This window comes from Colletes gigas, unplaced genomic scaffold (genome assembly GCF_013123115.1).
Source record: "Colletes gigas isolate AHSC1104 unplaced genomic scaffold, ASM1312311v1 Colletes_gigas_Sc00017, whole genome shotgun sequence".
Taxonomy (NCBI): domain Eukaryota; kingdom Metazoa; phylum Arthropoda; class Insecta; order Hymenoptera; family Colletidae; genus Colletes; species Colletes gigas.
The window spans coordinates 2414124-2441746 of record NW_025106646.1 but is presented as its reverse complement, the minus strand read 5'-3'; the positions used below and the strand labels follow the sequence as shown (position 1 = coordinate 2441746).

Sequence of the window (27623 nt, the reverse complement as noted above, 5' to 3'; positions counted from 1 at the left end):
GGAAAAGCCGGATACCGGTAACTAAATACGCTTTGTCACTCGAGTTGAACAGCTGATCGAAATAAAAGAGGATTCGTTCATTTTTCGAACGAAATACAGGACTAAAAATTCTGATCGTTGATTCTTTTAAATTTTAGTTAGAATTTAATGAACGATAATCTGGTTGGTAAACTTTATTAACGTTTGCTACGATAGAACCACACGCTCGACTGTGAACCTGACGCGCGCCAGAAGGAGAAACAACGCTCTGTGGAAAAGAGGAATTCCGCTGCACGAAACGGGCGTAACGCGGCACATTAAATAAACATGAAAATAAAAAGAATCACGAGCTCCGGAAAATACTTTCGGTACACGTTCGCGAGGTAACTTGATACTTCCGAGTGTCCAATGTTCCGTGCCAGAGAAAAAGAGAAAATTAAATGGTATATTTCAAAGTCGCGAAAAACGTGTGGTGGAGTTTCGATGCGGAGGATACTTTCTGAGAATGAGCATTTTCAACGTTCGTCGAAAAATAAATATTTGTATATAACCACGTATCTGTAAATATGTATATACTAAGACACCAGGAGAGCAATTACTATTAAATGAAATTAAAGCTTCTGAGAAATTGTGTTTTCTAACAAATATCAAACTATTCTTTCTTTTCATATTACATTCGTTACGCTCTGTTATTGATCGTTCTAATGGTTTGGTCGAAAGAATTTCAGGCAGGTTTCATACAGTGAAAATGTTCAATTTACGAATCACGCCTGGGGTTCATTTAAAGAATTACTATTCTTCTTTTTACTATCCAAATGATGAAAGAATAATACCACCTTCCATTTAAAGAAATCTCGCCTCATTTAATTAAAAAAGAAACAATAAAGTTAATATTTTATTCGATACACTTTTTTCCAAAGAAAATCAAAATGTTTGAAACGTTTAATCGCAATGAATTGAGTATAAAATTGTTTGATTTTTGTATACAATAATCGTAGAAACGAAGAGACGTAATTCTTGGTTATTCTATGCAATTTTTTTGATACGACCACGTTTCGAAAAATTGTGAAAGTGTATTCGAAGTTTATAGAGTCAAGATTTTCGATCATCGTCCGCGGTGCTATAAGGAACAACGAAGATCTCGCGCGTCGTGACACAACCCTAAGGGGACCAGGCACTTAGCCCTTTGATCCCGAGATTAGAAATTAATCGATTAATTAGCAAGCTGTTACGCGTGCTCGGTCCGGCGTAGAAGTAATTCGTTTCATCGTCTGTCCAGTCGTCCGTGCATCAATCCGCGTTGGTTACCCTCTCGCTAGCAATTTCACGCACAGATTGCTTTTGAATCGAATAGCGTTTTCGAAAGTGGAACGTGACGGTATCACGTCCGGACACCTATCGTGTTCCTTCTAGGGCCCCCTATTTCACGGGTACACGGATACACGTGAATTTAAGGCTGCGTACAGTAAAGCTGTTTATGGTTATTTTCGCGTGTCGATACACGGGCACAACAATTCGCGAATACAAAAAAAATCTCTCCCATAGTTTGTAAAAGAAATTTCGTAGAAACAAAAAAAAACGCGTGTGAGACTTTGCAATAAATTTTTTGTCGCAAGAATGAGTTCATACCAAATTTTAATGCACTAAAATTCATAAAAGGTAGTTACTTACGAAAATACAAATGAAAAAGGAAATACATGAATTCGTACGAACTTACGGAAAAAGCATATACAGGGTGTTTGGTCCACCCCTGGGAAAAATTTAATAGAATATTCTAGAGGCCAAAATAAGACGAAAATCAAGAATACTAATTCTTTGATTGCGGCTTCGTTAAAAAATTATTAGCGTTAAAGTAAGAGTAAACCTTACATCCAATGTATTTTTGCGGCCCATTTTTCTGGGGTTCCAAAGCTCCATTAATACGCATTATTTAAATTTTGAATCATTAAAATCCTACAATCTGTCCAGAAGTTATGATTTTTTAATCATACGCATGAAATTTCAGTGAAACATGTCAATGTATGGTCAGACATTATATTTTTAGTAAGGAATTTTTTTCTCGAAACTGCGTAGGAATTCGGGGGTAAATCTGTTGACCAAAAATAATTGTAATTGACCCCTGCAACTAAAAATAATTTTTCCAGAACGATTTGAAAAATTTTTTTTTCGCCTAGACACCTTACCTCCTGTCGATTCTTCTTAGAAACTCGATTTTCATTTTTAGTAATTTTGTTTGACACTTTACAGAAAAGTAGTCTAATACTTTTTTGTAGGTACCTATGAGCTCTACTTCAGAAAAAAGTTTCATTCAAATATATTCACTACTGTAGGAGTTATGGCTGTTTGAAAATTACACCATTTTTATGGGGTTTTTCTAACGTTACGGGGCCAAGGAACAACTTTTCGAAATTTCTAAGAATTTCTACATATTCTCCACTAAAATACGCGTTGTTTGCATTTTAAAACTTTAAAATCGTCCAATCCGTTCAAAAGTTATGATGTTTTAAAGATACGCATGAAATTTCAGTGAAACATGTCAACGCACGGTCAGACATTATATTTTCGGAAAGGAATTTTTTTCTCGAAACTGCGTAGGAATTCGAGGGTATGTCTGTTGACCAAAAATAATTGTAATTGAACCCCGTAACTAAAAATAATTTTTCCAAAACGATTTGAAATTTTTTAATTTTGTCGACTTTAGGTACCTACTCGAATTTTTTTTTTGAATGTGCGTAGAATTTCGAAGGTATGTCTATTGATCAAAAATAATTTTTTCCAGAACGATTTGAAATTTTTTAATTTAATTTTTCAATAACTTTTTAAGGAAGCTTTAATCATGAAATTTATATTCTTGATTTTCGTCTTATTTTGGCCTCCAAAATCTCCCATTAATATTTTTCCCAGGGGTGACTTAAGACCCTGTATAAAATTTTTAGATTTCTTAAATTGTAAAAGAGTATTAAGAAGTAATATGTACGAAAGATGCGAACAATAGAAAGCGTATTAATGACTCAAACTATAAAAATTAAATTTGACACGTATTCAAACTTTTTTCCAGTCTTCCAGTATTTGGAAATTTTTTGCAAAGATTGCTACAACACCTTTTAGACACAAGTCCATTTTGATCGATTAATCAAAATATTTTGGCCGATGCTGGCTGCGGGAATTTCCTTTCATTTTCCCGCGCGATCCAAATGCTAATGAGAGGAGGCGCCTCGTGTAAAAAACTGTTTAATTAGGGGTAATGCTTTCGGGGCTAATTTAAAAATTGCGTTACTACGTAAACGAGCGCCCGACGATTAATCAGGGAATATTTAACGCCGCGTAGCAACGGTAAAAATGCGATGCAATTTGCAAAATTATTGGTAATGGTATGGAACGGGGACAGGGATTTTGTGGTAATTCGTCGGGATCGTTGTACAATTAATACCGCCGTAATTAAACAGTCGATTCTTTGATCGATGCGCGGCCGCGTCGCCCACGAATACGAAAAACGGACTTTAAAATTAAACACGAAAATCTCGTGCAACGCGCGGGATTGCTAAAAAAAACGTTAACCTTTTTGTGCGTTAAACGCTGCGACGACGCCTCCCAGAGAGAATTTCAACGCGTAAAATGTCAGTCCTTTAAATGCAAGAACTTTAAAAATAGGGATTTGCATCGTGAACAACATTTGGTAAAAATAAATGGAAAGAATTCGTAAGAAACTGGTTTCTTCTCATTTATAGCGAATCACGTGATTTTAGATTTTCTTCGCGTACTAAACTTCGACACTGTAAAAATGCAAATGCTAAGAATGTAAGATAATTCTTCCTCCATCTTAATATTGAGAAAAAAGGTGAGAATTGCAACCACGGTACAATCGACTGTTCGAATGCATTTTTCATAACTTTCCCATCGTTTCCGGCCAAAATGTATATTACACTTTCTACTCTCAACGATGTATAGAAATACATTACGAAATAATTGTTCAGATTGTCCCTTCGAAAACCCTAACTAAGATTCTTGCAGTCACTTACGCATCCAACGGTAGCGATGAACGAAAACGATCGCCGTTAATCGGCTAACCGGAAGGATTGCTTGGCCGAACTCGCGTTTCCGGGTGGAAGACAAGGTTGGTAAGTTTTCGTCGGATCGATGTTTCGACGGAACAACGTTCACAGCACGCGAGTCGAGTCGTCTACGTCGTTGTACGGGATAAAAGGGTGCTGCGGGGGTGGATTCGTTACCGTGACGGTCGTTCTTGTCGAAACTTTTTCCGCCCCGGCACCAGAAATGAATCACTGTAGCCGTCGCAGCCATTGCCCACGGCTCATTTAACTTGCTAAGAGGTGCTTTTCAGGAACGCAGTCCCCGTTCTACCGAAGTCGTCCCGGACGCAGAATTCGACCGGACGTATCCGTTTTTCTTCCGGCGAATTCGCGGCGACGCTCCTTCGCTTTCCCCGATACCGGGTGTCTCTCCGAGCGACCTCCTTTCCCCGGCGGTCGTTAACGGGCCGGTAATTAGCGACGTGCTCGTGCGAGTCGGGAAAATTGCGATCCCCGCGAACGAATACCCTCGTCGCACGACCGGAGGCCGCGTTCCAATTTTTTTTCTTCCCTTCTCGCGTCCAAAACCCATCTCTCCCCTCTGGATAGAAGCTTCACTCGCGCCACCCACGCCGCGGACAGCCGGAGCATCCCTTTACCAGAGATTCCACGAAATACCGAACATCGAACGCGGCTTCATTCTTTTTCCTATGATGGACGCCAGAGAATTCACACCGAGCCAAATCGACGATTTATGTGATTTTTAAGCCACAGAAAATATTTTATCGAAAGTTAAGCAATTCCTAATTATATATATTTTTTCTCTTCTTAAATTTTATTACCCTTGAGGAATGTGAGGAACTATTTGATGCTTTCGAAACGTATGGTGCATGTTCTATTTATAAATAGAATGAAAGAACTCGTCAGTACAGTTGCACTTTTCAGTTGCGATTTTTTGAAATTTTTATTATTGTACTTTGGTCTCCTCGGAGTACTCGTCAACTCTTGTTCCAAACATTTTTTTGTCAGATTAGTGTAAATGTCTCAGAAATGTAAAGTAAGGCGTCAAAGTAAATATCAAAATAAACATAGAATACAGCGTAAATAATAATAGTCGTTGTGTTCATCGGATAGTAGATGAAACACCCTTTAACATGAAAGTTGTTTCAAGTCGATAGCTTATTTAGTTCCGGAGATATAAGGCTTCGAAGCTTTTGTTTACATCGCGTGGTCAATGAACTTTCATTACGGCCTTGTCAAGGTCGTTGACTGCACGTGCTCGTAGTAACTAGGTCACTCGGTCACGATTCTCACGATGCACGTGCGAGAGAGAGGTACGGACACGTTAGACGGAGGCAGATATAGTGAAATTTTAAAAATTACCCCTTCATTCAAACTGGAATATCTCCAAAACGGAAAATCGGATCGACAAAAACCAATACCCGTTTCAAAGAAGAAGCTTTACCACTTCCTACAGTGGCTCAATTATAGAGAAAGCCCCAATAATTTTGAAACTGCACACGTTTAAAGTTTTACTATTTTTAGTACGTATTAATAAACTTTTGTAAGGCGGAGAATGGAATTTAAAAAATTAAAAATCATTCAAAAAGGAAGCTTTACCGCTTCTAACATGGAAAAAGCAATAGTAGTTTCGAAACTGCACACTAATAAAGTTGTAGTACTTTCAATACGTCTTACTAGGATTGTTTATTAAAATATTACAACCTATAAATAAATTATTCGAATAATTTTGTGGCGAGATAGCAGGAGGAAGGAAAAGGAAAAATCCCTTATAAAAGTCCTTTACAAAACTTCTCTTGGAAAACAGACTCCTGACTGTTCAATTAAATTAAATAGATATTACGAGACTGTCTTAAATTCTATTTTATTATTTGTTTGAATTCTTGCTAAAAAAAATTATTAAGAGTTTCTTCGTGTTTTCAATATCCTTTCACGTTATAGGAACTTGAACGTATCGCGGTAGAATATTGTGAAACGTACAGAAATTCGGAGAAACGACCTACGGTCAGTTTTCGTCGACGTTTTTTAAGATCAACAACTTCTACGCCACCTCGCAGTTTCTGTCTCTCAGTTCATTTATTCATATCAGCGTGGATTTTAAATTAATCATAGGGACGTGAAAGATCTGGAATTTCTTTAGATCCTTAAAAACGATTTGCATAATGCAAAGCCACGCGTGTGTCGCGTGCAGCGGTACTCCGCGAGACGTGTAAAAAGTTCAGGAAAACGACGGACGGTTATTTCGGGTTCCTTTTATGCCCTCTTCTATGTCAGCTTTTCGTAAAAAAATGTCACCGAAAAGAAGGACAAATAATTGACCCTGGATTTCAAGATTAATGATCCAAACAAAACGTGCAAGCATAAATTTTGTTCGGTAATAAGAGAAACGATACGACGGTATTATATATTATTTTTCAATGTTCTCGAATGCATCCCAATTCTCTTCGTGAATAATTTGAAGAGTCAAAGAATAATGTTTGTTTGCTGAAAGATGGTAACAGATATATAAATAAATCTTGTCAATTATTGAAGATCGATAGAAAGTACTGGCGATAAGAAAGAAAACTGTTTACGTTCGACTTTAATAATTATTTTTACTCCGAGCAAACGAAACGAGAGTTTTAAATTAAATAACACGTATAGAAAAATCTGATGCTAACAATAACACGACACTACGACTCGAACTTTTAACTACTGTGACAGTTATTCTGCAATGATGTCAACTCTCAACAAACAACTTTGCACAACTCCACTGCACTCACTACTGATTACTCTTAACGGTCAACTCCGTAGTAGGATCGAACTGTATTCCGGAGCTACACTACACGCATTACATAATCACGTTTCTGCTCCTGCATAGCGTTACTGTTAATGAAATTTAAATTAATAATTCTGAATATTCGTAATTAAATTTCCAAATAGTGCAATAATATAATATCATCGGGAAGTAAAGATATTATTAATTAATATCAGATAGAATTTTACTTCAATGTATACATAGTAGAAGGCAATTTGAAGAGATAAAAATAATAAGAAAAATATATTCTTATATCGAGTTTAAATTCTACACTGCTCTTATGTGGAAAATTGGATTACAAGATAGTATCTTTGCGTCCTGTACTTTGGGAAACACTGTTCTAGGCAAACTAATTATCATAAGCTTTGTCCCATTGTAAAGACCCGTTTCTGGGCACAAATTCCTCGCGAACATTATGACTACCCAGTTTCCAATATTAGCGGAGGCATGTCTGATATCGTAATTGCTCAGTAAAACGTCGATTATCCAAACTAGTAGGACGACAAATTTCGTCCCGATAATCGATTTCGCGGATAATCGGTCCAGAAATAATTTTTGAAGCCACAGATGGTAAACGAAATATAAAAAATATATTAACGTAGGATTAACAAAGAGAATTATATTTGGAGCAACTTTTCGCGGATGCACAGTATTTTTATAAACAATAAAATTCTCTCTCGTATAATTTTTATTTTCTTTTTCCCCCCACGTTAACTTCCGTTTGTGCCAAAGGGTTCCCCCCGCGAATAGACGAATGAATAAATAAATAAATAAACGCGTCGATCGATGTAACACTTTCCACGATCCGCTCGAAAACAGTAAAGTTGGCAGAACTCGTCGATTTTTCGCTCGCATTTTGTCGTCGAAAAATCCGCAATGCGCTATCGATCGGATCTAAAATCTTCGACCGTGTAGTTTCCTATCCCTACGAAAAAAAAAAGAAGGAAAAGAGAAATATCGTGGCGCGCCGAGAAACGCGGGGAATATTTTTTTTTTTTCTTCCTACCCGGTATCGGTCGAACGACGTAGCCGGTGAAACGGCACAGGTGGGACAGGTTTGATGGAAGGGAAACGCGGAAAGGAGACAGACAGTCCGCGTTTTCACCCTCGCCACAGAAACAAGAGGCGCGCAGCCAAGGTATTCCAGTAATTTCAGTCGTAGGAATATTCATGAGCAGCCACGGCCGAGTGTACTGTTCCGCTTCTATTCACCGTTGCAGATGGGCCAACCAGGGTCAGAAAGCTTGCTTTACGAAGCAGGAAATCCATGCAGATGAGAACGGCTAAAAGGAAGCGGGAGGGCGCGCTGGCGGCAGTGATAGTTGCAACGAGGGAAAGAGAGACGAGGAATCGTCGCGGCTAACCGGCCGGGATCCACGCTTCAATTAGCTAAAGTGCAGGAACAAAGCTGCTGATACGACATCGAGTAGTTCGTCACAGTTGACAAGTCGTTCAACGATTACCCCGATAAGGGACAGGACGCTCGCCAGGATCCGTCGAAAACGCTCGTCGCTGATTCAACGGCCGCAAATGGTCGTTTTTACGCGGCGTCCCTATGGCGACGGGATCCTGAAAAGGTTCCAGGCTCGCGAATACCAGCAACGAGAGACGATGTCGTACCAACGAGCCGTGTTAATTAATTAATAGGCTCTCTGTCGCGCGGTAAGCGATACGCGTGGCACGAAGTGGCTTAGGAAACGGGCGGCGTAAATAGCAAAATATCGTAATGGCGTAGAGACTAGACTCGGCTTAGTTATATTAGTCGAAGTAAGTGGCATCCGGCAGGCGTTAACGTGGCTGGCTCGTTAATGAATTGGGTATTTGTTTAAGCCTGCGCGGGACGGTGATAATAATTTGCGTCTTATTTCGATGGTGATGGCTCGTTGAAAGAATCAAAAGAATATTCTTTCGTTTATTCAACGCATCGACTTGTGGGTTTTTCCTCGAAATTTGATTCCACTTGGATTTTTAGTTTCCTACTTTTGATGGTATGCAATAGTATTTTTTTGACAAAAGATTTAACCCTAATCTGGCTTTTAATAAATAAATACATAAGCAGAGAATATCTTCTATTCCAGTTGTTTTAGTTACATGTATCAAAAAGAAGCTAAAAAGTTAGAAAAATATTCATTTAGACTCATTTTTTCGGTCTTTTATAATGTTTTAATTTCGAACCATTGTTTCCTTTAATCTAACGTAACGTGTGGCTAGCTTCCCTTTGTAAGCGTTTAATAGTGAGAAAGTGTGTGGAATTTTCGTAAAAAATGTTACAAGAACAGGAAACATTCAGAACTTTTGAGACTTAACCGATATTGAAAATGAATCTTTCTAATTGGAACGTTGAATTTCTATTACATTTTCCAATTTCGAGGATTACAAGCTTTTCAAAAGTATATATTATAGATGTATGAATGAAATACGACAATAAGTACTTCCTAAATGCATGAATAAATTATTACAGGAGATTTAATGGACACATTAAAACGCCAGATAAATTATATGCTTCTATACAAGCGTGCAAATGAATTTAATTATTATCCTTCGCATTGTCCCGTCCCGGAAGATCGATCACGAGCAATTTAGCTGCTCGAGTAATTTAAGATTCTGTCGCTATTCAATTCGACGGCGGAAACAAATTTTATTATCGATTACCAGTAAGAAAACGTAACACTTCATTAACTTTCTCCATTCGAACCACTTCACTATAAAAGTATTATAATCATGATTCTCTCGATACTTTACGAAAATCAAAAGTAATTAATTTTATTTTATCCGCAACATCTAATACATCGCCTTAAATGTAATAAAAAAGAATTTTATGATGACATATTTTTTATTGAAATTGAAATTATTTATTTTCGTGCAAACGCATGAAAGATTTTCTTTTTGTTATTTAAGATGAAAGACTAATTATTTTAAGCTGCGTGTAATATCAATATTTCTCATTATTCAGTCTTTAACCCCTTGACTTATGATTTAATTCTGAATAATTTTTCAAACGTATACTGTAATACTCTTGCAGCATTTTTCCCTTGTTGGAATTCGTAAAGAATGCATCTGTTGCCATTTTCGACTCTACTGAATTGAATACTGGAGGTTATGTTAGGCCTTTCGCTAAACTATCTTTTGTTTTAACTAGCTATATATCAACACTATATGACCGCAAAAGGGCGGGAAAATCTATTGACTTTAAACTTGATTTTATAACTGCTTAAGATAATTTGGATTATTCATTTGTACACCTAATAATTTATAAGACTTGATGACGAGTGAGTGGCCTCATAATTGTGAAACTTGTCATGAGTCAGACATGTCATTATATAGCAAGGGGTTAAAGAACCATTTTTACTTTTATAAAGATATTCCAAAGTTCAAGGAGATGTGACACGGTATCAGAAAATAGGTCAGTTCAAACTCGAACGAAATAAAATAAAAATAAATATATGATTCAGCAAAGTTGTAATTTATTTTAAGGGTTAAATATTATTGTTCTTTATACTTTGATCTATCACGATCCAAGCGAAAGTATGTTGCACGAAAAAATTGTGTTTTAACCAGCGTTCGAGGCGTTTTAGCGTACCGTGCGACGATCCACGTGAAACGTGCAACGATAACGTTGAAACTCGAATAAACTCCGGGCGAATCGTTATCCATTAACGGGATCCGATGGATTCGCGATTTCCGATTATATTTCCTTGCGTTACAGCGCGACTGCGGCACGGCTGTCGCCCGCAGTGACGAGAAGATATTTTGACGAGACTGGGTTGAAGCCGTTCCGGAAATCACGATCGCCTTGAGGCTTTGAAATCGAGGATCCATGGGTACAAATTGCGCGTAGGTGGACGGGCGGGCGTCGCTTTAGGCTTCAACCACATTGTCGCCCCGGCAAAGTCTAGTTTCGATCATCGAGTGTCGCGGTTGTTTGCAGAGGGATCGCGAAACTCTGTGAAACGAGTAAATCACTAGCGTCGTGTGTTGCGTCGCAAACCCCCGAGCGTACCGTCGCGACGCAATACGTGATTCAGGCCCACGTGTTCGGGTCTAAGAGAACTTCTGTCTTTGCGAGGCGAGTCGTGGTAAACAAATCACTTGAGAGCCCCTTTACTGGCCATTTTCGTCGCCTAGGAGTGGTATTCTTAAAGTCAGATGTCGGCCAAGTAGTTAGAGGCGCCATTCGACCACTCATATTTACTTCTGGAGATTTTATCACGTGCAGTATATGAAAATGGGATGCAATACAATAACATTAAAGAGCTAGAGAGTGCACTAAGATATGATTGGAATAAAATTCAAAAAACAACATTACAGAAACTAATTAACAGTATGAAAAATAGAATATTTTATATAATTAAAAACAAGGGTGGTAGTACCAGTTACTAATTTTTCAATTTAATTCTCTGAGACGAATTTAAAAGACTGTTATATATTTATATTACTTTTCCAGCTTCTATTACACCTTAATTATTTCCTAGCATTTCTTTCCTTATGTCATCAAAATTATTTAAATTCTTATTAATAATCATAGTGTCCTTATGTATAAACGTATGCTGTAAACAAAGAAAATTTCTGCGCAATCACAGCAGGAATAATAAACGATTTTATTATTAATCAAGAATCAGTATTTTTATACTTTTCTCGTCGTGACACGACGTCGTGGTTACCGCGAATCGACGCTCAAACCGTTGCCGTGCGTTCGTAAACGTGAAAAATAATCTATAAATATTTATAGAAAAAAAAGCGAGCGAAAGAAAAGCGGAAAGAGAAAAAATAGCACGAGGAAACGCGAATTGTTCGGATATAAATAAATTTGTTCCACATTGGTCCGACGCACGGGATCGATATCCCGCGAATCGGATAAAATATGGTCGCACGGACGCGTTAGAACTCATCTGTTATGATAGCAGAGCCTGATTTTCGTAAAAAAAAAAAATATAATCGCCGATATGTTTAAAACGAATCGACGTTGAAATAAGTTTATACGTGTACATTTGAAAATAAGGTTTGATATTGTGATATAAAAAAATTAATTATTTGTGGTGTAAATCGTTCAAAGTGATTGAAAAAGTACTACATTTTTCAATGAAATTGAACGGATATAAATATTTCCACGAACCGTGAAACAATTTAAAAACAAATTATTTTTTAAAAACTCCAAGTTTCAGCTTAAAACAGAGTTTGCTTTGTGAGTTTTATTAAATATTTATTGAAATTGATTAGAATTTATAGTTTATAAATATTTAAGAATAATTCGAGTCAAAACATGGTATATTTCAAATTATATGAGTTATGATAAGTTCTATTTATGAGTAATTTATTTTAAGTTTGAAATTGGATTTAGGAGTAAAAAGTTTTAAAGAATGTCTCATTTAATATAGAAATCGTTCTTCATTTCTACAATAAATGAGAAAACTCGTATCCAATTTAAAATGAACACTATTAAATTTAATGAATCTTCGTTTCTGTATTGCTCTTATAATTAAAGAGAGGTTAAAATTTTGTTCTTCCCGTCGCTTCGGCGATATTTAAAATTAAATTAATTAGACCGATGAATCGTAAATGAAACGGACGAAAATATCGACGCGATGTGGCGGAAGTAAAAATGTGTTAAAAAAGAATTTAAATACGTTAAATTGCGAGTAATCCTTAAAAATGCCCATTCTCCGCGACCGCGCCAAAATGCCCTCTTAAAACGAAACCTGCATTTTCGCTGTACGAAATCTAATTTATGCCGCCGGCATTAGCGTTGTGGTGACCCACCAATTGCGGAAAAATTGTGGTTAACCACCAATTACGAAACCTTCATTAAGTAAAACATAATTTTGTCCATATCTCCGAGAACTGTATTTCGGATGTAATTAGACGCTTAATTGCTTATAAACTCGACTTTAAATTCTTCCATAGCTATTTATAAAACCACAGTCCTTAATTATTACCATTTTACTACAAATTTCACGCTTTCTTAATAAAATAATAAAAATAACATCGGTTTCTTAAGCTCCCAGTATTTCTTTAAGGATAAAATAAAAAAAGAATCTGGAATGAAATTGTGAAAATTGAGAAAAGTCTCTAAACTGCAAAAATTATCTGTTATTACTATTATTATAATTTAAAATATTCATATAGTTCACATTATTAATTAATTTTCGTTTAAAGTACAAACCGACGTGTAATTTAACGGGAATTTTAAGGTTACGTCGTTTAGATACGCGTCGAGATATTTTTGCAGTTAACAAGACGCAAAGCTCTTTGCAAGCTCGAAAGCACCAAAGTTGGGACGGGTTATGGAGACGTAGGTGAAGCGTGGATCTACGACCAAGAAAAAAGGATGGCTCGGCAAGAGTTAAGCGGGTTGTTTGTAAATTTTTGTTCCAGGTCGACCTATGGTTCATCCACCTAGCCAGACGGTGACGGCGAAGGAGGGTGAACCTTTGAGCATCGTCGCCGAATTCTGTGCCGAGCCAAGATACACCAAGGTCTTCTGGGTATCCGAGGAAAACGTCTACGTGCCTGGTACGCCGACCAGAGACGGGGTTCGAGCCTTGGCTATCGAGGTACTTGACATTTTTTCAAATTATTAATAACGTCTGTGAGAGAATACGAAATTAACTCTCAAAGGCAAACGTTAAAGAAAATAAATCCAGATAAAATTCACACGTTTCAAAGAAGTTACAAGAATAACTATCGCGCCAAACTTTGCTTTATGCAGTTATAAATTATCCGAAAGTAATGTTTAAATCTCAGAAAATTTCACTCTACAAAAATGTACTGCTGTATTCTTAAATAATAGGAAGACGAAAACTAGTATTTTATTTCTAATTATATCTTTGAGTAAGAATACAGACTTGAATCGAACATAATTAAAATTATTCGTGATATAGCGCAGTCTTTTAGAAAGTGATTTTACGAACTAAAGTAACAAGAAAATTGCCTTCGAGACTTTGCGATTAAACTCATAATTATAGGAAATATGCGAGCAAACTGAAGTTTCGTTTAACTTCTTGTTTATTACAAGAGACAGAGGCAAAATTCAATTCTTTTCAAGATTTAATTAAAACACTTTTTAAATGCTTGAAAACTACAAAAGGTCACCATTAATATCTTGTGAACCATATTATTTACCATACTTATTAAATTATTTCTCTTTACTGTATTATGGGGTAATGGGGTACCAGGTGCCTCAGGGCTCCCTGTATATATTTACTTATTCACAAGATAAGAAAATCGTTAACCCTTAATCAATGCCTCCAATACCGCCGTGTTTATTGTTATAAATTCACTATCCTATTACTCCAAAAATATATCAACGAATTTTCTCTAAAAAAAATAAATATCTTTTACACTTCATATAAAAATATTCAGTACATAATTTTTCATCTTACGAGGGGTAGCTTGAACCCAAAGTAAGCTCGAAACGCTTCCGGATCGTTGAGGGTCGATAGAGAACAGCATCGAACGTTCGTGTCCCTTCGACGTTGTTAAAATTTAAATTCACACGGAATAAGTTTGTTCCGTTTCGCCGTTATTGCGCCGTTAAAACTCACGGGGGGTTATTAATTTTTCGCGCAGATGTTCCGCGCGGAATAGTTGGTAGCCAGTATTGGCATTCAAAACAGAATCTGGGTCAAAATAACTACGCCCACCGCAACACGTGCACCGAGGGTTGGCGCTTCGTCGTTCCCCGCCGTAACCCTCGCCGAGGAGCTGCTATTTCGCGAATTAATTACCAGCCACTGCAGTCCCGAATAACAAGGGATACAGAGAGAACCAAACGGGCTGGCCGGATAAATCACGGTACCGACTGCCATCGGCTCGCCTCTTCCGACGAACGCCGCCCGGAAATTTCGTTCCTCGGGAACTTTTCGATGAAATTTTCCGCGGACCAACGCCCGCCGCGCCTCCCCCCAAAGAACAAAAGTACTCGCGAGGCGACGACGTCTCGATGTGTTTGCGCCCCTCGACAACGAGACCGTTCGGGAACGAAAGCAAGCACAACACCCCCTCTCCCTGACACGCCAACCATTTCAACCCGAAGATTGTTTGTCTGCGAAGTGCACCCTGAAAAGAACATTACGACGTTTTACGACGCTTCGCTTCCTTCGGTTGTTCCCGGCACGTCGCTCTCGCAGATGGAACAACGTACGCGCAGTGATTTGTGCACCCGCGCGTGTTTATTACGACTTCGTTGACGAATTAACACGTCGACCGCCGCGTCAGCCGGATGTGAACGACGCGCGAGATTCCGCGGAGCCTCTGTTTACTCCGACATAATTCGCCAAACTTGGCAATTGAAGTAATAATTGCTGATACAACGTGATAATAGAAACGGAAATAATGAGAAACGAGGGGGGTCGAATCTCTGATCGAGAAGGTTAAATATATTATTATTAATCGTTTATTTAGGGGTAAAATTTTTTAGTAGAAAAAAGAAGAGATATGTAAAGAAATATTGAATTAAATTTTACACGAGAAAATATCGCTTATAAGAGCTGGTAACATAATTATTGTACGATACATTGCGAGGGTAGTTTTAGATTTCTTGAGGATTCTTCAATTATATCTATTTTTGTGTGTACGGAGTATAAACTATACAATTTTAAATAGAATGGTTTAAAATAAAAATTAGTGTGATTCCTTATATATTTTGAAGGCACAGACAAGGGGGACGATTGAATAATTGCTGGACATGAAATACCTATGACCTTTAATTAATTTAAATAATTAATAATAATAATTAATTTCTTCTATTATGCAATGTTTGAAAATTTAACTCAATTGAGAAATTTCTAGGTCGGATAAATAATCTTTTGTAATTTTGTAATTTATTCACAATTGAAATTTTTGCAAAGCAATGGCTTTTTTGCCCATATTAAAATAAATAAATAACTCGATATCTCGAGAAATATTTTATCAATTTTAATGACTTAACTTAACCACCACAAACTGAGCCCAAATCACATTTTAAGAATAAGAAAATTTGGAAATGTTAGAGAATGGCGACCTGAATCGATTCGTTTATCAAAAAGTGTATGATCCCATTTTAAAAAAACGAACCTGACGAGAAATAATAATTACATCGAATAACAATCATCTCGAACCCATTTGAATTCTATTAAACGAATTTTTCAGTACAATCAATAATTTAAAAGCATTTTAACATTCTTAATCTCAGGCCACTTTGTAAAATATTTAATTGTAATATTTAAAAAATTCTTTTCCTTGACTATAGTAGCTCTGTAGGTTTGTATGTCTGCATAGAGCATGTTTTCTTCTACTTTGTCGGACCGGATCAGTATAATTGAACTAGTCTGACCGGGGATGTGTTCTATTCCACTTGTCTGACCAGTGTGGTCTCTATTTCACTTGACAGGTGAGGCATGGTCCCAATTCTGTTTGTCTCGGAACGGTCTGAATCCACCTGTCGATCAGCTTCAAACTCTACTCGATCTGTCTGTGCAGAGATGGGGTCGATCTACTTGAACCGTTACAAACGCTTTCTATTCCAATTTCCCTGCCAATTATGATACCAATTTTACCATACGAAGTGTCTCCGATTCTACGAAGTCAGTAAACGATATAAAAAGTGAGTGGAATTGAATCGAGAAAAAAATCGTATTGTAGCTTTTATGGAAGTCATGAGAAAAAGGAAATTTCCGTCTGCAAATTCACCGTGATTTCAATCGTAAAAAAAAACGTCTTCGAGATTTCGGGAACCGTTCGATTTTTCTTCATATATTTTGAAAAAAACCTTTACGACTTTTCTCTCATAGGGTAGAAAGGCATTTGAGAAAATTGAATTTAAAGAAAGTATAGGGTTCGACTTTTAAAACAACCCCATAGAGTTTGTGTACGTTTACTTTTTACGAAGTTTTGATCGCATTAGGTTCGAGGAATTTTTGTCAATTGTCAGTTTAAAAACGTGGACGAAAAGTTATCATTTGAAGCAACATCGATCATTCTCTAAATTATTAAATATATCTTCCAAAAAAAAAGAAAGCAATGGAAATTAAATATATTTACGAAAGGCCTAAAAAGGAATATTTTAACAACTACAAAACATTACTACGATCCTGTATGAAAGGCTCGTTCCAATTTAGGGGTTAATATATTCATAACACGAAATGAATAGTAATCATCTGACCGCGTACGTTTCATAGTCTATTGTTTCAGTCGGATACGGTCAGCAATGTTTGCTGCTTTATTTGCCTAGTCGATATAATAATTTCTGTTGTACGATTGGATCTGCTTCGTATAATACTCGTCCGGTATAATCCATATTACACTCGACCGGTCTATTAGGTCCCTTTTTCTATTTATCCGATCAGAGACAATCCCTAATTCTCTTATATCGAAAATTCTCGCGCGTTCGACGAGACAGTACGGTCAGCGTTTCTCGAGGAAGTAATTTAAGTCTTTCAATCTCCAGCCCGCGAAATTCGTTCCCTTACGACGTCTCGTATCTGCAAAATGGTTTACGACAGAGACCACGAAAATACTGTCGCACCTTTCCATATATCACAGCGAAATCGGCATTCGTTGTTCGCTGGAACCGACGGTGGCCGTGATTAATCTTCATTCGCAGAAACAATATTCCCGTCGATTCGGACAAACCTGCTCGAGCGAACATGTCCGGCGGAAAACGGAATACCAGTAATGATTCTTAAAATGAACAACGCTCCGGGGCTGGTCGGTTCATGTTTCGTACAGTCGAGTCGAAATTTAACAACCATCGTTCATACATTCTCCCTTAAAAGGATTAAAACAATATTACTTTCCGTTAAATTCATAAACATTGAGTAAAATATATAATTATATAACATCGAAACAACTTTATTGTAATTATTTTAATTTAATCAGAATATACTGTTATTAAATTATTAAATAAATACAAGTTGGCGAGAATTGAATAGAAACGATCAATTTACGAATCACGAGTTCATTTTAAGAATCATCGCCTGCTTACGCAATTAAGTACTCCGGGAACAGTTCCGATGAAATCCGTAATTTCTCCGGTGGAAAAAAAAGAAATCGATGGAGAAAAACACGATACAATCGTCTTCCGTTGAACGAATTAAGAACGTTCCCGCGCGGAACAAAGGAGATTAAAAGTTAATAAAAACAAACGCGTAGCACAGGTGCATTAACAAATCCCTCTAAAGCTACGTTGGATTCTTTCCTTTCGCCTACTCCTTCTCTCGGTTTCACGCGCTACGCCGTTATTCCTGATTCCTCGAAAAAGAAAGAAAGAAACAAGAAAAAAAAGGAAACGGTTAATCCGTCTTTTGTGCGGTCATCTACTCTCCGGACCCTGTCTGTCGGAAGAGGAAAAAAGAAGAAACGGACGAGACGCTCGTAGAAAAATGAAATAAGCGCTTGTGCTCGCGTATGAATTCGGTATTCGCGTTTTATTTCTTCTCCTCTCGTATTTTCACGGTACGCAACAAGCATTCCTGTATCTCGGCGGCTGCGGGGCTCCCCCGTTTTATTCCCTTTTTCGCGTTGCTCCGTCGACAAGAAATCACGCTTCGGTCGTTCGCGCTGAGACCGGCTGTCTAACTGGCCGTCGGTGCCGCGATAAAAATATAATTCTACCATCGAGCAGGCGAAATTGTTGTTGTCGCGAAGCTACGGATTCGTCAACGAACCTGCCTTCCCGAGGCTCGAGGGTCTACGAAGTTAAGCTGCACTTCCAGCGGTTGCTTCTTCGTTGACCTTGTTCCGGGGAGGTCTCCGTTTCCCGTTTGTCTTTACGACCACTCCTGCGTTTCTTGGAAATAAATAAACGCTGCCCAACGGACACTGACGAATCGCTCGTATTCCTTAAACGGACGTTATTACTGTCTTCCGTCCGTAATTAAAATAAAATTAAAGTTCACCGATCTAAAATTTATTCATTTTCTTTTATTTGTTAATTATTATGTCCTCTTTGTTCGATAATAGTGTAGACCTAGATCCAACTTATATTTTCAGAAACTAACACTTGCAGTCAATAAAAACGATATACAAAATTGTTACGTAAAGCGACAGACGTTTAACTACACCGTGAATTCGGTCACGCGTTAATGAAAGTTGCCAAAAAATCACTGTTGCAAGAATGAAAAGGCGCTTTAAAGTAGCTGGACTTTACGATCGAATTTGTTAATTATGTCCTCTTTGTTCGATAATCGTGTAGACCTAGATCCAACTTATATTTTCAGAAACTAACACTTGCAGTCAATAAAAACGATATACAAAATTGTTACGTAAAGCGACAGACGTTTAACTACACCGTGAATTCGGTCACGCGTTAATGAAAGTTGCCAAAAAATCGCTGTTGCAAGAATGAAAAGGCGCTTTAAGGAAGCTGGGCTTTACGATCGAATTGCTACGAAAAAAAGCAGTTTCTATGGAAAGGAAATCAATTGAAACGTTTCCAGTTGGCTAAACTACGCGAGCAGTCGTTAAATGAATGGAATAAAGTTCTTTCGTCCAAGTTTCAAGTTTTTAGAAGCAACCGACGAATTTATGTGCAACCTTCTGCCAAGGAAAAAATGCTTCTGGATTGTATCCTACAGTTCAAGCATGAATTAAAACGTTTCGTGCCACGGGAGGTTGGAGTTTCGATCGGAATCGACAGTATTGTGAAAAATGAAGAATACAAATATTTCAATCTACTTGAAGATAGATTAATTTGTTTAAAAACCGAAGAACGTTGCAAGGATAGATTTTAAGTTTACATAATAATTCCACCAGCATGACGTGAAAGCAGCGTGACACGAAACGTGTTAATTGTTTTTGAACGACCTATTGTTGCTCGAAGGCGAGGCACGGACTAGAATGGGAAGAAGTCATTCTGACGAGTAAGTGTTTATATAGATGTACAAGTTGTATTAAATAGACTGTGCCTTAGAGACGCGTCTTCGGAAAACAAGAACGATTTAACGTTCGACCAAACAAATTTATTTTATTTTTTAACCTTTCGACTCTCGATGTTTAATGAGACCCGACGAGAGTGATCGTAACACCTCAATTTGCTTTTACAATCATGTCAGAAAGAAACTAGTAGTACGTCTCAAAAAGGACGTGAACTTGTATACGTATAAAATAAAACAAAATGGGATTATAGTTTTTTTAAAAGAATACAACTTTATATTATAAAAAGTAGGAAAGAATTTCGAATAAGGAAAAATAAAAATGTGGGGAAAAATTGACAAGTAGAAACTTCACAAAAGAAGTGTACTTAAGACTGTACTATTACACTTCACTTTTTAGATAGTGATGTGCTTAAAAATACGAACGACGCGACGTTTAGGGTTGTAACAATACATAAAATTCGTCTAGATTATAACGTAATAAAAGAACAACTCACGACACGAATTTTTATGAAAAAAATAAAAGTCGAACATATTGTTAAAATGCAAAAAAAATAAAATTAATTTCTGACAGGAGAAGAACGTTGATAGTAGGGAAAGATACAACAATAATAAATGAAATTGCATCTGTTACACCTTAAATGCCAAATGTATCTTAACTAACAGATTAATTTTTAAATCCGAAATTTGCACAATATTCATAAACCTCACAAAATCCCTATGTAAATGTACGACGAGCTATGGTCATAAAAATACAAAGCTGGTGCGCTAAGGTATGCACTTAAGGTATGAGCATTAGGGAAACGTATTATCTTAATAACACCCGTTCATTTATCTTCTTTAATTTAAAAAATCACCGACACTAGAGTACTGGCGTAAGGATGTGTATTCGGTGCATTAAATGTTATTAGTACTGTCGTATTTCTGGAATATAATTCTGAAAGTACATACGCAGGAATAATTAGCCTGCGGAGCAACCAGTACTTCAGTCGTAACAAACAGTCAATTTCTCTTGACAAATTCTACCTTGCTCGCAAAAGCGTTTCTAATTCGACGTTTGCGTTTAAGTATGAAATTACTTATTCGTACGAAAGGAATTTCTTTTCGAACGAGAACTAAACCTGCAATTGCGTGAATCATCATCGCCTAAATTCCATGTTTGAAGACTATTTTACTCTATAAAATTGAATCATTGGAGTATTCTACACTAGTAAAAAATTTAAAAAAAATGATATGCTTCGATAAACATTAATTTCCAGAATTCTGGCTCCAAAATATAACTATTCGACTTTCTCTAAATACTCATCGTCACGAAACGTAGAAGTTCGTAAACAATGTATGCGACGCAATTAAAAATCAACCGAAACTATTAAACTAACGCAATAACGTAAATTGAATGTATTTTAAACTGGAAAAGTTTGCGGATCCGCATTTATTAAAACTTTTTCGCGGCGGATAGGTACCCGGAATATACCTGTAAATTTTCAGACACCACTGTGAAATCACCCTGTGTAAAGACACCGACAAAAAACAAATAAAAGTAACGAAGGCAAATTTCCACGTCTTATCCTGTTTTCGCTTACTTGAATTTCCCCAGCAATTTCCGTTGTATTCTTCCGAATAACGTCTACTCTTTCCTATGGTCGTCGAATAAACCATCGAATTTCGTCATTTTCAAGGCTATTCTAAATTCTAAACCCCGAATACCTTCATACACGCCCATGGTAGAATTACGTTTGCGTAATTGAATCGAGCCCAGCACTGTTCGATGTTGCTCTTTCCGGTGATATTTCGTCTCACAATTCGGAGCAGACGTCGTCGAAAGTTTCGCGAATTTTTCGCATGCAAGGGGTCGTAGTTTCTTGCTCCATTTAACTTCGCGTTTCACCCTTGCTGTTTCTCAGTTTTTCCGGCACGCCTCTCTTCTTCCCTTAACTCCTTGTCTTCTCCATTCGCGATCCTTTCCCATTTCTCGTCCTCCTTGCACCTTTGCCCCTTTCTTCATTCTCTTTATATTTAACAATATGCATTGGCATTTCGCTTTTCTTTTTCATTAGCTTCAGAATATATCTTGAATATTGATCAAAAGAATTTATTTTCTGGATTCCTTTTTTCCATTGTTAATCCCAAGAACCTCTGATGAAAGTATTTGTATAAAATAAAAATAACGATCATTACTAGAGAATAAATATTTTTTGGAATATCTATTTCGTTGCACAGTGCGTTATGAGAATAATTTTTATTTTAAATAATCAACGTCAATATAGTGCAATTTTTCTGTAAAACATTTTCTTAGAATTTTCATTCTGAATGTATGACAGTTTCTCACATTTATTGGTTCACTTTCACTGTATAATTTCGATAGGGGTTATATGTATACACATTAACACAATGTAATAATAATTTAATAGAACATTTACTGCAATATCAACCAATATTTTCCCCCCATTGTCGTTATTATAATTGGTACAGTAATTTCTAAGTTCACTGCTGTCGTCGATTATAAAATCGCTGGTTCGGAACTAGACTGGTTTAATACGCTCGAAATTATCCCGAACGTTTAAGAAAGTTAAGGTAGAAATAGAGGACAGTTCTGAGAAAGGATGAGTGAGTAATAAAAGACTAGCTGGGGGATAAAAACTGATGGAAATCAGGAGTGATACGGACAATTGAAGCGGGAACATAGGACGACGCAAGAAGTTTTCAGTTTCACGCGAAAGTTTAAACGTAAGAACCTAAGCGGAATCGCAGTAGATAAGAGAGACAGTCGAATCGACGTTATCGAGTAGAGAGTTAATGAGCATTACGAGATAAAAACATTCCTGGCAAGTCGAACAGCTTCCGAGCGGGAATCTGTCGCCTTAAAGCATTAAATTCCAAAATCAGTTCGAACTATGTTTAAACGAGTTTAAAGACCTAAGTTCAACGCTGTCTCTACGACATTAATACTTTTTGCACGATCGTATATTTATTGTTGCATTTGGTATTTATTTTTAGGAACGTCTTTCAACTCTGATGACTAAAAAATTTACTTCGAATACACGACCAAAATACATTTGACCAAAACGAGATAATTAATGATTATCGAGTAAAAACAATGTAGTTAGTTAGAAACATTGATTTATGGTCATCTTTATCATATCAGATTATAAAAAAACAGAATATGCTTTGTATACGAATGACTGTAAAAATCATTATTTTGTTGACTTAATAAGTGAATTCTGAATTTCAAACATTTAGACTTGACATAGTTTTCCCTCGAGATACAGAATTGGGTTTACCTCGGAACGTACGTTGGATCGAAAGAACTGAAATCAATACCACTTGAATTTTTGTAATGCAATCTAAAGTTTTGTCCCCTTAACTTCGGTCCAAGTTTCCGAAAGCCAATCCCACAGACAGCACAGAAGAAATACCGAAGTTCCATTGTATCATACTTTTGAAATAACCAACAAAGTGTAATGGAACATTTTTCATGGATAGGATAAAAAGAAGAACTTGTGAAAATTTGTTTATATAGAAAACGTTATCAATAAATATATATAATAAATGTTAAAACACACTGAATTTAACTGGTACGAATTGAACCTTTTCTGTCGACACAAACCTTACACATTTGGAAAACAAAAAACGCTTGATCAAACAAATAACATACTTCATTTTAACTGCTTTATAAATAAAGTTAATCAAGTGTGGAAGATACCAAACAAGAATCCCAGCAACTTTTTAATAACATGGCACGATATAACGGAAAAACTTTACTTTAGAGAGTTGAAAATAAAAAGGGTCGATTAAAGGGTTGGAAAATATTTTATGAATTCTCATAATGCAGACGGAAAAGTGGAATTTGGACTGAAATTTGTTTCGTCCTACTTTGCATGCATCAGTGAAATAGAATATGTTTTTGCACATTTTAGTTAAATGATATGGTATTTACTTAGCGAGACAATGTTACACGTTAATTACTCGTAAATCTTTGCAAATATGAGAACTCCGATATTTTTTGAAAAGTTTACTAATAACATTAAAATATGTTCCATGAAGGGAACAATTTGGGTAATAAGAAAAGTATACAGAATGAATTTTTTACGAGTTCCAAATAATATAAAAGCTAACTGATATTCTAATTGACTTGGTATTCCATTCTTCAAGCCTAAAAATTGACTAAAATTAGATTTTACTGCTTGTAAAAATTCTATCAAGTAAGGTCAGATTTTACAGAGTTTATTTGGTAATAAATACTCAAAACTCTGATGTCGTCCCAGACTTGCTCCACTCGAGGGTAATTTTACCCTATTTATCGAAATATTTACTCAATAATACCTTGTAAGGATTATTACGTGCATATATTTACTTATATTTATGTTATATATTTCATAAAAAGAGAGCAATGGTCGAGTTTGGTTCTACAGAACGTATAAAAATTTGCACGCGTAACTTTCACTGCGAGTTCCAAATCATATAAAAGCTAACTGATATTCTAAGTGACTTGGTATTCTATTTCTCAAGCCTAACAATTAACTAAAATTAAATTTTCAAAAAAATTTATAATAACAGACATATGGTAGAGCAAAAAAAAATTTCCAAGTGATGTGCAAATCTAAATTTCCCAAAAAAACAATGTTACAACCCAATACATTAAAGTTGTTTAACACTTTGCCTGTCACGTCACCCACATATGGGTGACAGGATTTACCACTACGATACTAGAAAAATTAATTCTCAAGTTAAGAGGTTGAGGGGAATAAATTTGGACAGAATTTGGGAATTTCAACAAGGTTACAAAAATAAGTACTGAAACAAATTTTAGGTTACGCAGCTCACAATGGTCTAAAATCAAAATTGTACTTTTGCAGAATATTATACGGTTTTGATCTGGCAGTGAACGTGTTAAATGAAACATAGAAAAGGGTACATCGGTACCCAGTCGTCGATGCAAAGGTTAATGACTCTCGTCGAAAAAAGCAGGATATCGATGCGTGTTGCTCGCATACCGCGCGTACATAAACATCCCCAGTCTATCGACGATTATCGAGTTTGTCAATGACCCACGTTTTCCTGTTTACTCTTCCAGGACGGCGGCACGGAGTCCTGTTACAGGGCGGTCCTGAGCTTCGACACGATCCAATGGTCGCACGCCGGCGAATGGTTGCTGCTGGTACGCTCGTCGGAAGGGATCACGGACGCTTCCGTTCTGTTGAACGTGACACGAGCCTCCGAGTATAGTCACGCTCACTTCCGGTCAGCGAGCCTCGCCTGCCTGTCGCTTTGTCTGGCTCTGATCATCCTGCAGAATCACCGTCGCTGAGGACCGAGGCTACAGCTTGCTCGACGAACGCTCTTTCACGGAACGAACAAGAGGATCGAACGCAGTCAGCTTCCCAAATGCGTCGCGGCGGAGAGGGTTGAGGGGGGGAGGAATGTAGTTCCGTCAGTATTTCCGAAATCTCGACGATTGTAAATAATATATAAAAGAAGCCAAAAGAGTAAAACAAAAAAAAAAAAGAAAGAAAACTATACGACAGAAACGAATATTACTCCAGGACGTCGGACTTAAACGCGACCCGGAGCCTTTTGTCGACGATAATCCGGCCTCGACGTTCCCTGATCGTGGATCTCGTCGCGAGATCTTTCGGATACTCTCGTCCTAGGGGTTTTTTCTAGCGCATAGACGACGATAAGCATAGATGATCGAATCGAGGTAGCGACCGTGTATGTTTGTTTACTTCGATATCTGCGTTCAGTTTCGTTATTGGCAGCCTTTATTCACGAAGATGCGGAGGTACCGCGGGGGCGACTTTTTATCCGGGTGTACCGTGAATTGTCTTTCCCTTTGCCTCGGGGTCGGCGGAAATCGCGGCCGTTGGTCGCGGAAGATGGATCGTTGCGCGATGCGAGGAAGAGTTTGCGAACTGACTGGCGTGCCTTCGACGTTCGAACAACATTTCCGTGGCTGTTCGAGCGTGGGTAAGTCGCGAGAGAGAGAGAGAGAGAGAGTAATAGCGTTACGCGGGGCACGTGTAAATATTTGTATAGTTTATTTGTAAGGTAACGACGACGTGCTGCGACGGTAGAAGCCCGTGGAGCCGGTGTGCGCCGAACAGGAGACCAATTTTTCATTCGAGTTTCGCTGAACCGACGGGGCGTCGCGAGACAAACGAAAACCGTTCTCTGTTGGACAGAGAAAACGGAAAGAACGAACTTAATAAGATGGGTGATAAAAAGAAAAGGAAAGAAACAAACGCCACGTGTGTCACGGCGTAGCGACACCAAAGAGGAAAAAAAGAGAGACGAGTAAAGATACAAAAAAAAAAGTATTCCCGAAAGAAAATAGGAAGATTAAAAAGTACATTGTTGTATATTATTTTAGGTAAGTAGTACTAAATAGCGTGTATATAGTGATTGTAAGTGCATAGGCTATCGTTACACCGAGGGCTATGTATGACGAATTATACAGTGACGCTGTTAGAGATATATTTATTATTCGTTGATATATTTTTATAAAGTTTTATTTAGCCATAAGTTCTCGTTCGCCTTCTCCGGATGTCGTGTATTGATTATCGTTAATTTCGCTCTTCGAGGAACGAGAAAGGCGAGGAAGAGGCTTTTCTGTTCGAACGTTTCAACGAGGATCGTTATAATAACGCCGCTCTACGCATCCCCCTCCCGACGACGAACGTCCTGAAATAATTTAATATTTGACGGTGGCTGTATTCGTAACGGAGGAAAGACAGATGATTAGAATAATCGCGAAATGCGTGTCCATCGTTGTCCTCCGTGAATTAATTAATGTAATCGTAGCGTCTCGTTTCGATCGTTCCAGTTCCTTCGGGTATGAATATCGTTGCGTCAAAGTTTCGTGAACAACGCGGTGGTTCCTAATTTTTCTAACGCGTACCGGCTGCGATGCGTAGCTTCGTTCGACCGTTCGCCTAATTTGCACCGGAGGTCGGTATTGCTCATAGACACGAGACGAAATTACCTGGTAATCCTTTGATGTATCATTTAGTCTACACGATGGATCAGACGTCTCCGTTTTTTTTCGTTTACTTTGTCGAATTGCTTAGGTGTTACAAATAAGCAACGTGATGTAATCGTTGTACCCCATGACGCCTAAAAGTCCAATAAATGATATTTACAATATTCACGTGTAATCAAGCTCATTTATCGACTGTCATTTTACTCCTTACAGCTTTTACCATATCTCGAATTTAAAATTACTTCCAATATTACTCGACGAGTTTCGCGTGTCAATTTTAATAAAATTTGCAGGATAGTTTATTAAAATCATCCTAAAAATATCGCGGTATTTTGAATGGTGCTAGGCAGTCTTCTTCGAAAATTAATTCCAAGAAAATGAATACAAGTTTAGCCAAAAAAGAAAAATTTTCTTTACTCATTTACTTAGACATAGTTATTCTTAAAATCTGTAAACGAGAAATTAGAACATTTCATTGAAATATTGAATTACTTTCATGGTATCATTTTTCAGTGAGAAAATAGAAGCCGTTTCAGTACTTTCTCGGGAAATAGAGTTTTTAAAAAATTCATTGAAAGTTCGGTTCGAAATTAAATTCGAAAATCCTAATTTAAGCTATCGCTGTAAAATGAAAATATAATAGGAAACTGAAAAGATCACTTTTAAACTTCTAAAAAATTTCACATTCGGTTATTAATTCATACGTCGTTTAATGGCTTCTGGCAGCGTAGTACGATGTTCTAAAAATTGCATCTGGGATTTTTTTTCCGTACCACGTTTTCTTTTCACTTATTTTTTATAATAAAAAGAACATTAAAGAGCCAAACTTAAGAAAGATTATTCTTTTGAAAAATATAATTTAAAAAATCGATTTTTCGACTGCCTAGTCCCATTATCTAAGTTGTTTCTTTTGTTTATATCGTTACTTGAGAATTACGAATAGTATTGAAATTAAATTGAAACAAATG

The 27623-nt window shown here is 37.1% G+C and overlaps 1 protein-coding gene across 1 annotated transcript in view; it reads left to right on the top strand.

The window, feature by feature from the left end:
• Positions 1-25043, top strand: part of LOC122400328 (hemicentin-2) — a 531816-nt gene extending 506773 nt beyond the window's left edge. The window contains exons 10-11 of the mRNA XM_043401723.1: positions 13201-13379; positions 24751-25043. Of these exons, the coding sequence (XP_043257658.1) occupies positions 13201-13379; positions 24751-24984 (413 nt within the window). The 3' untranslated portion in view covers positions 24985-25043. The remainder of the gene's footprint in view (positions 1-13200; positions 13380-24750) is intronic.
• The last annotated feature ends 2580 nt before the right edge of the window (positions 25044-27623 follow it).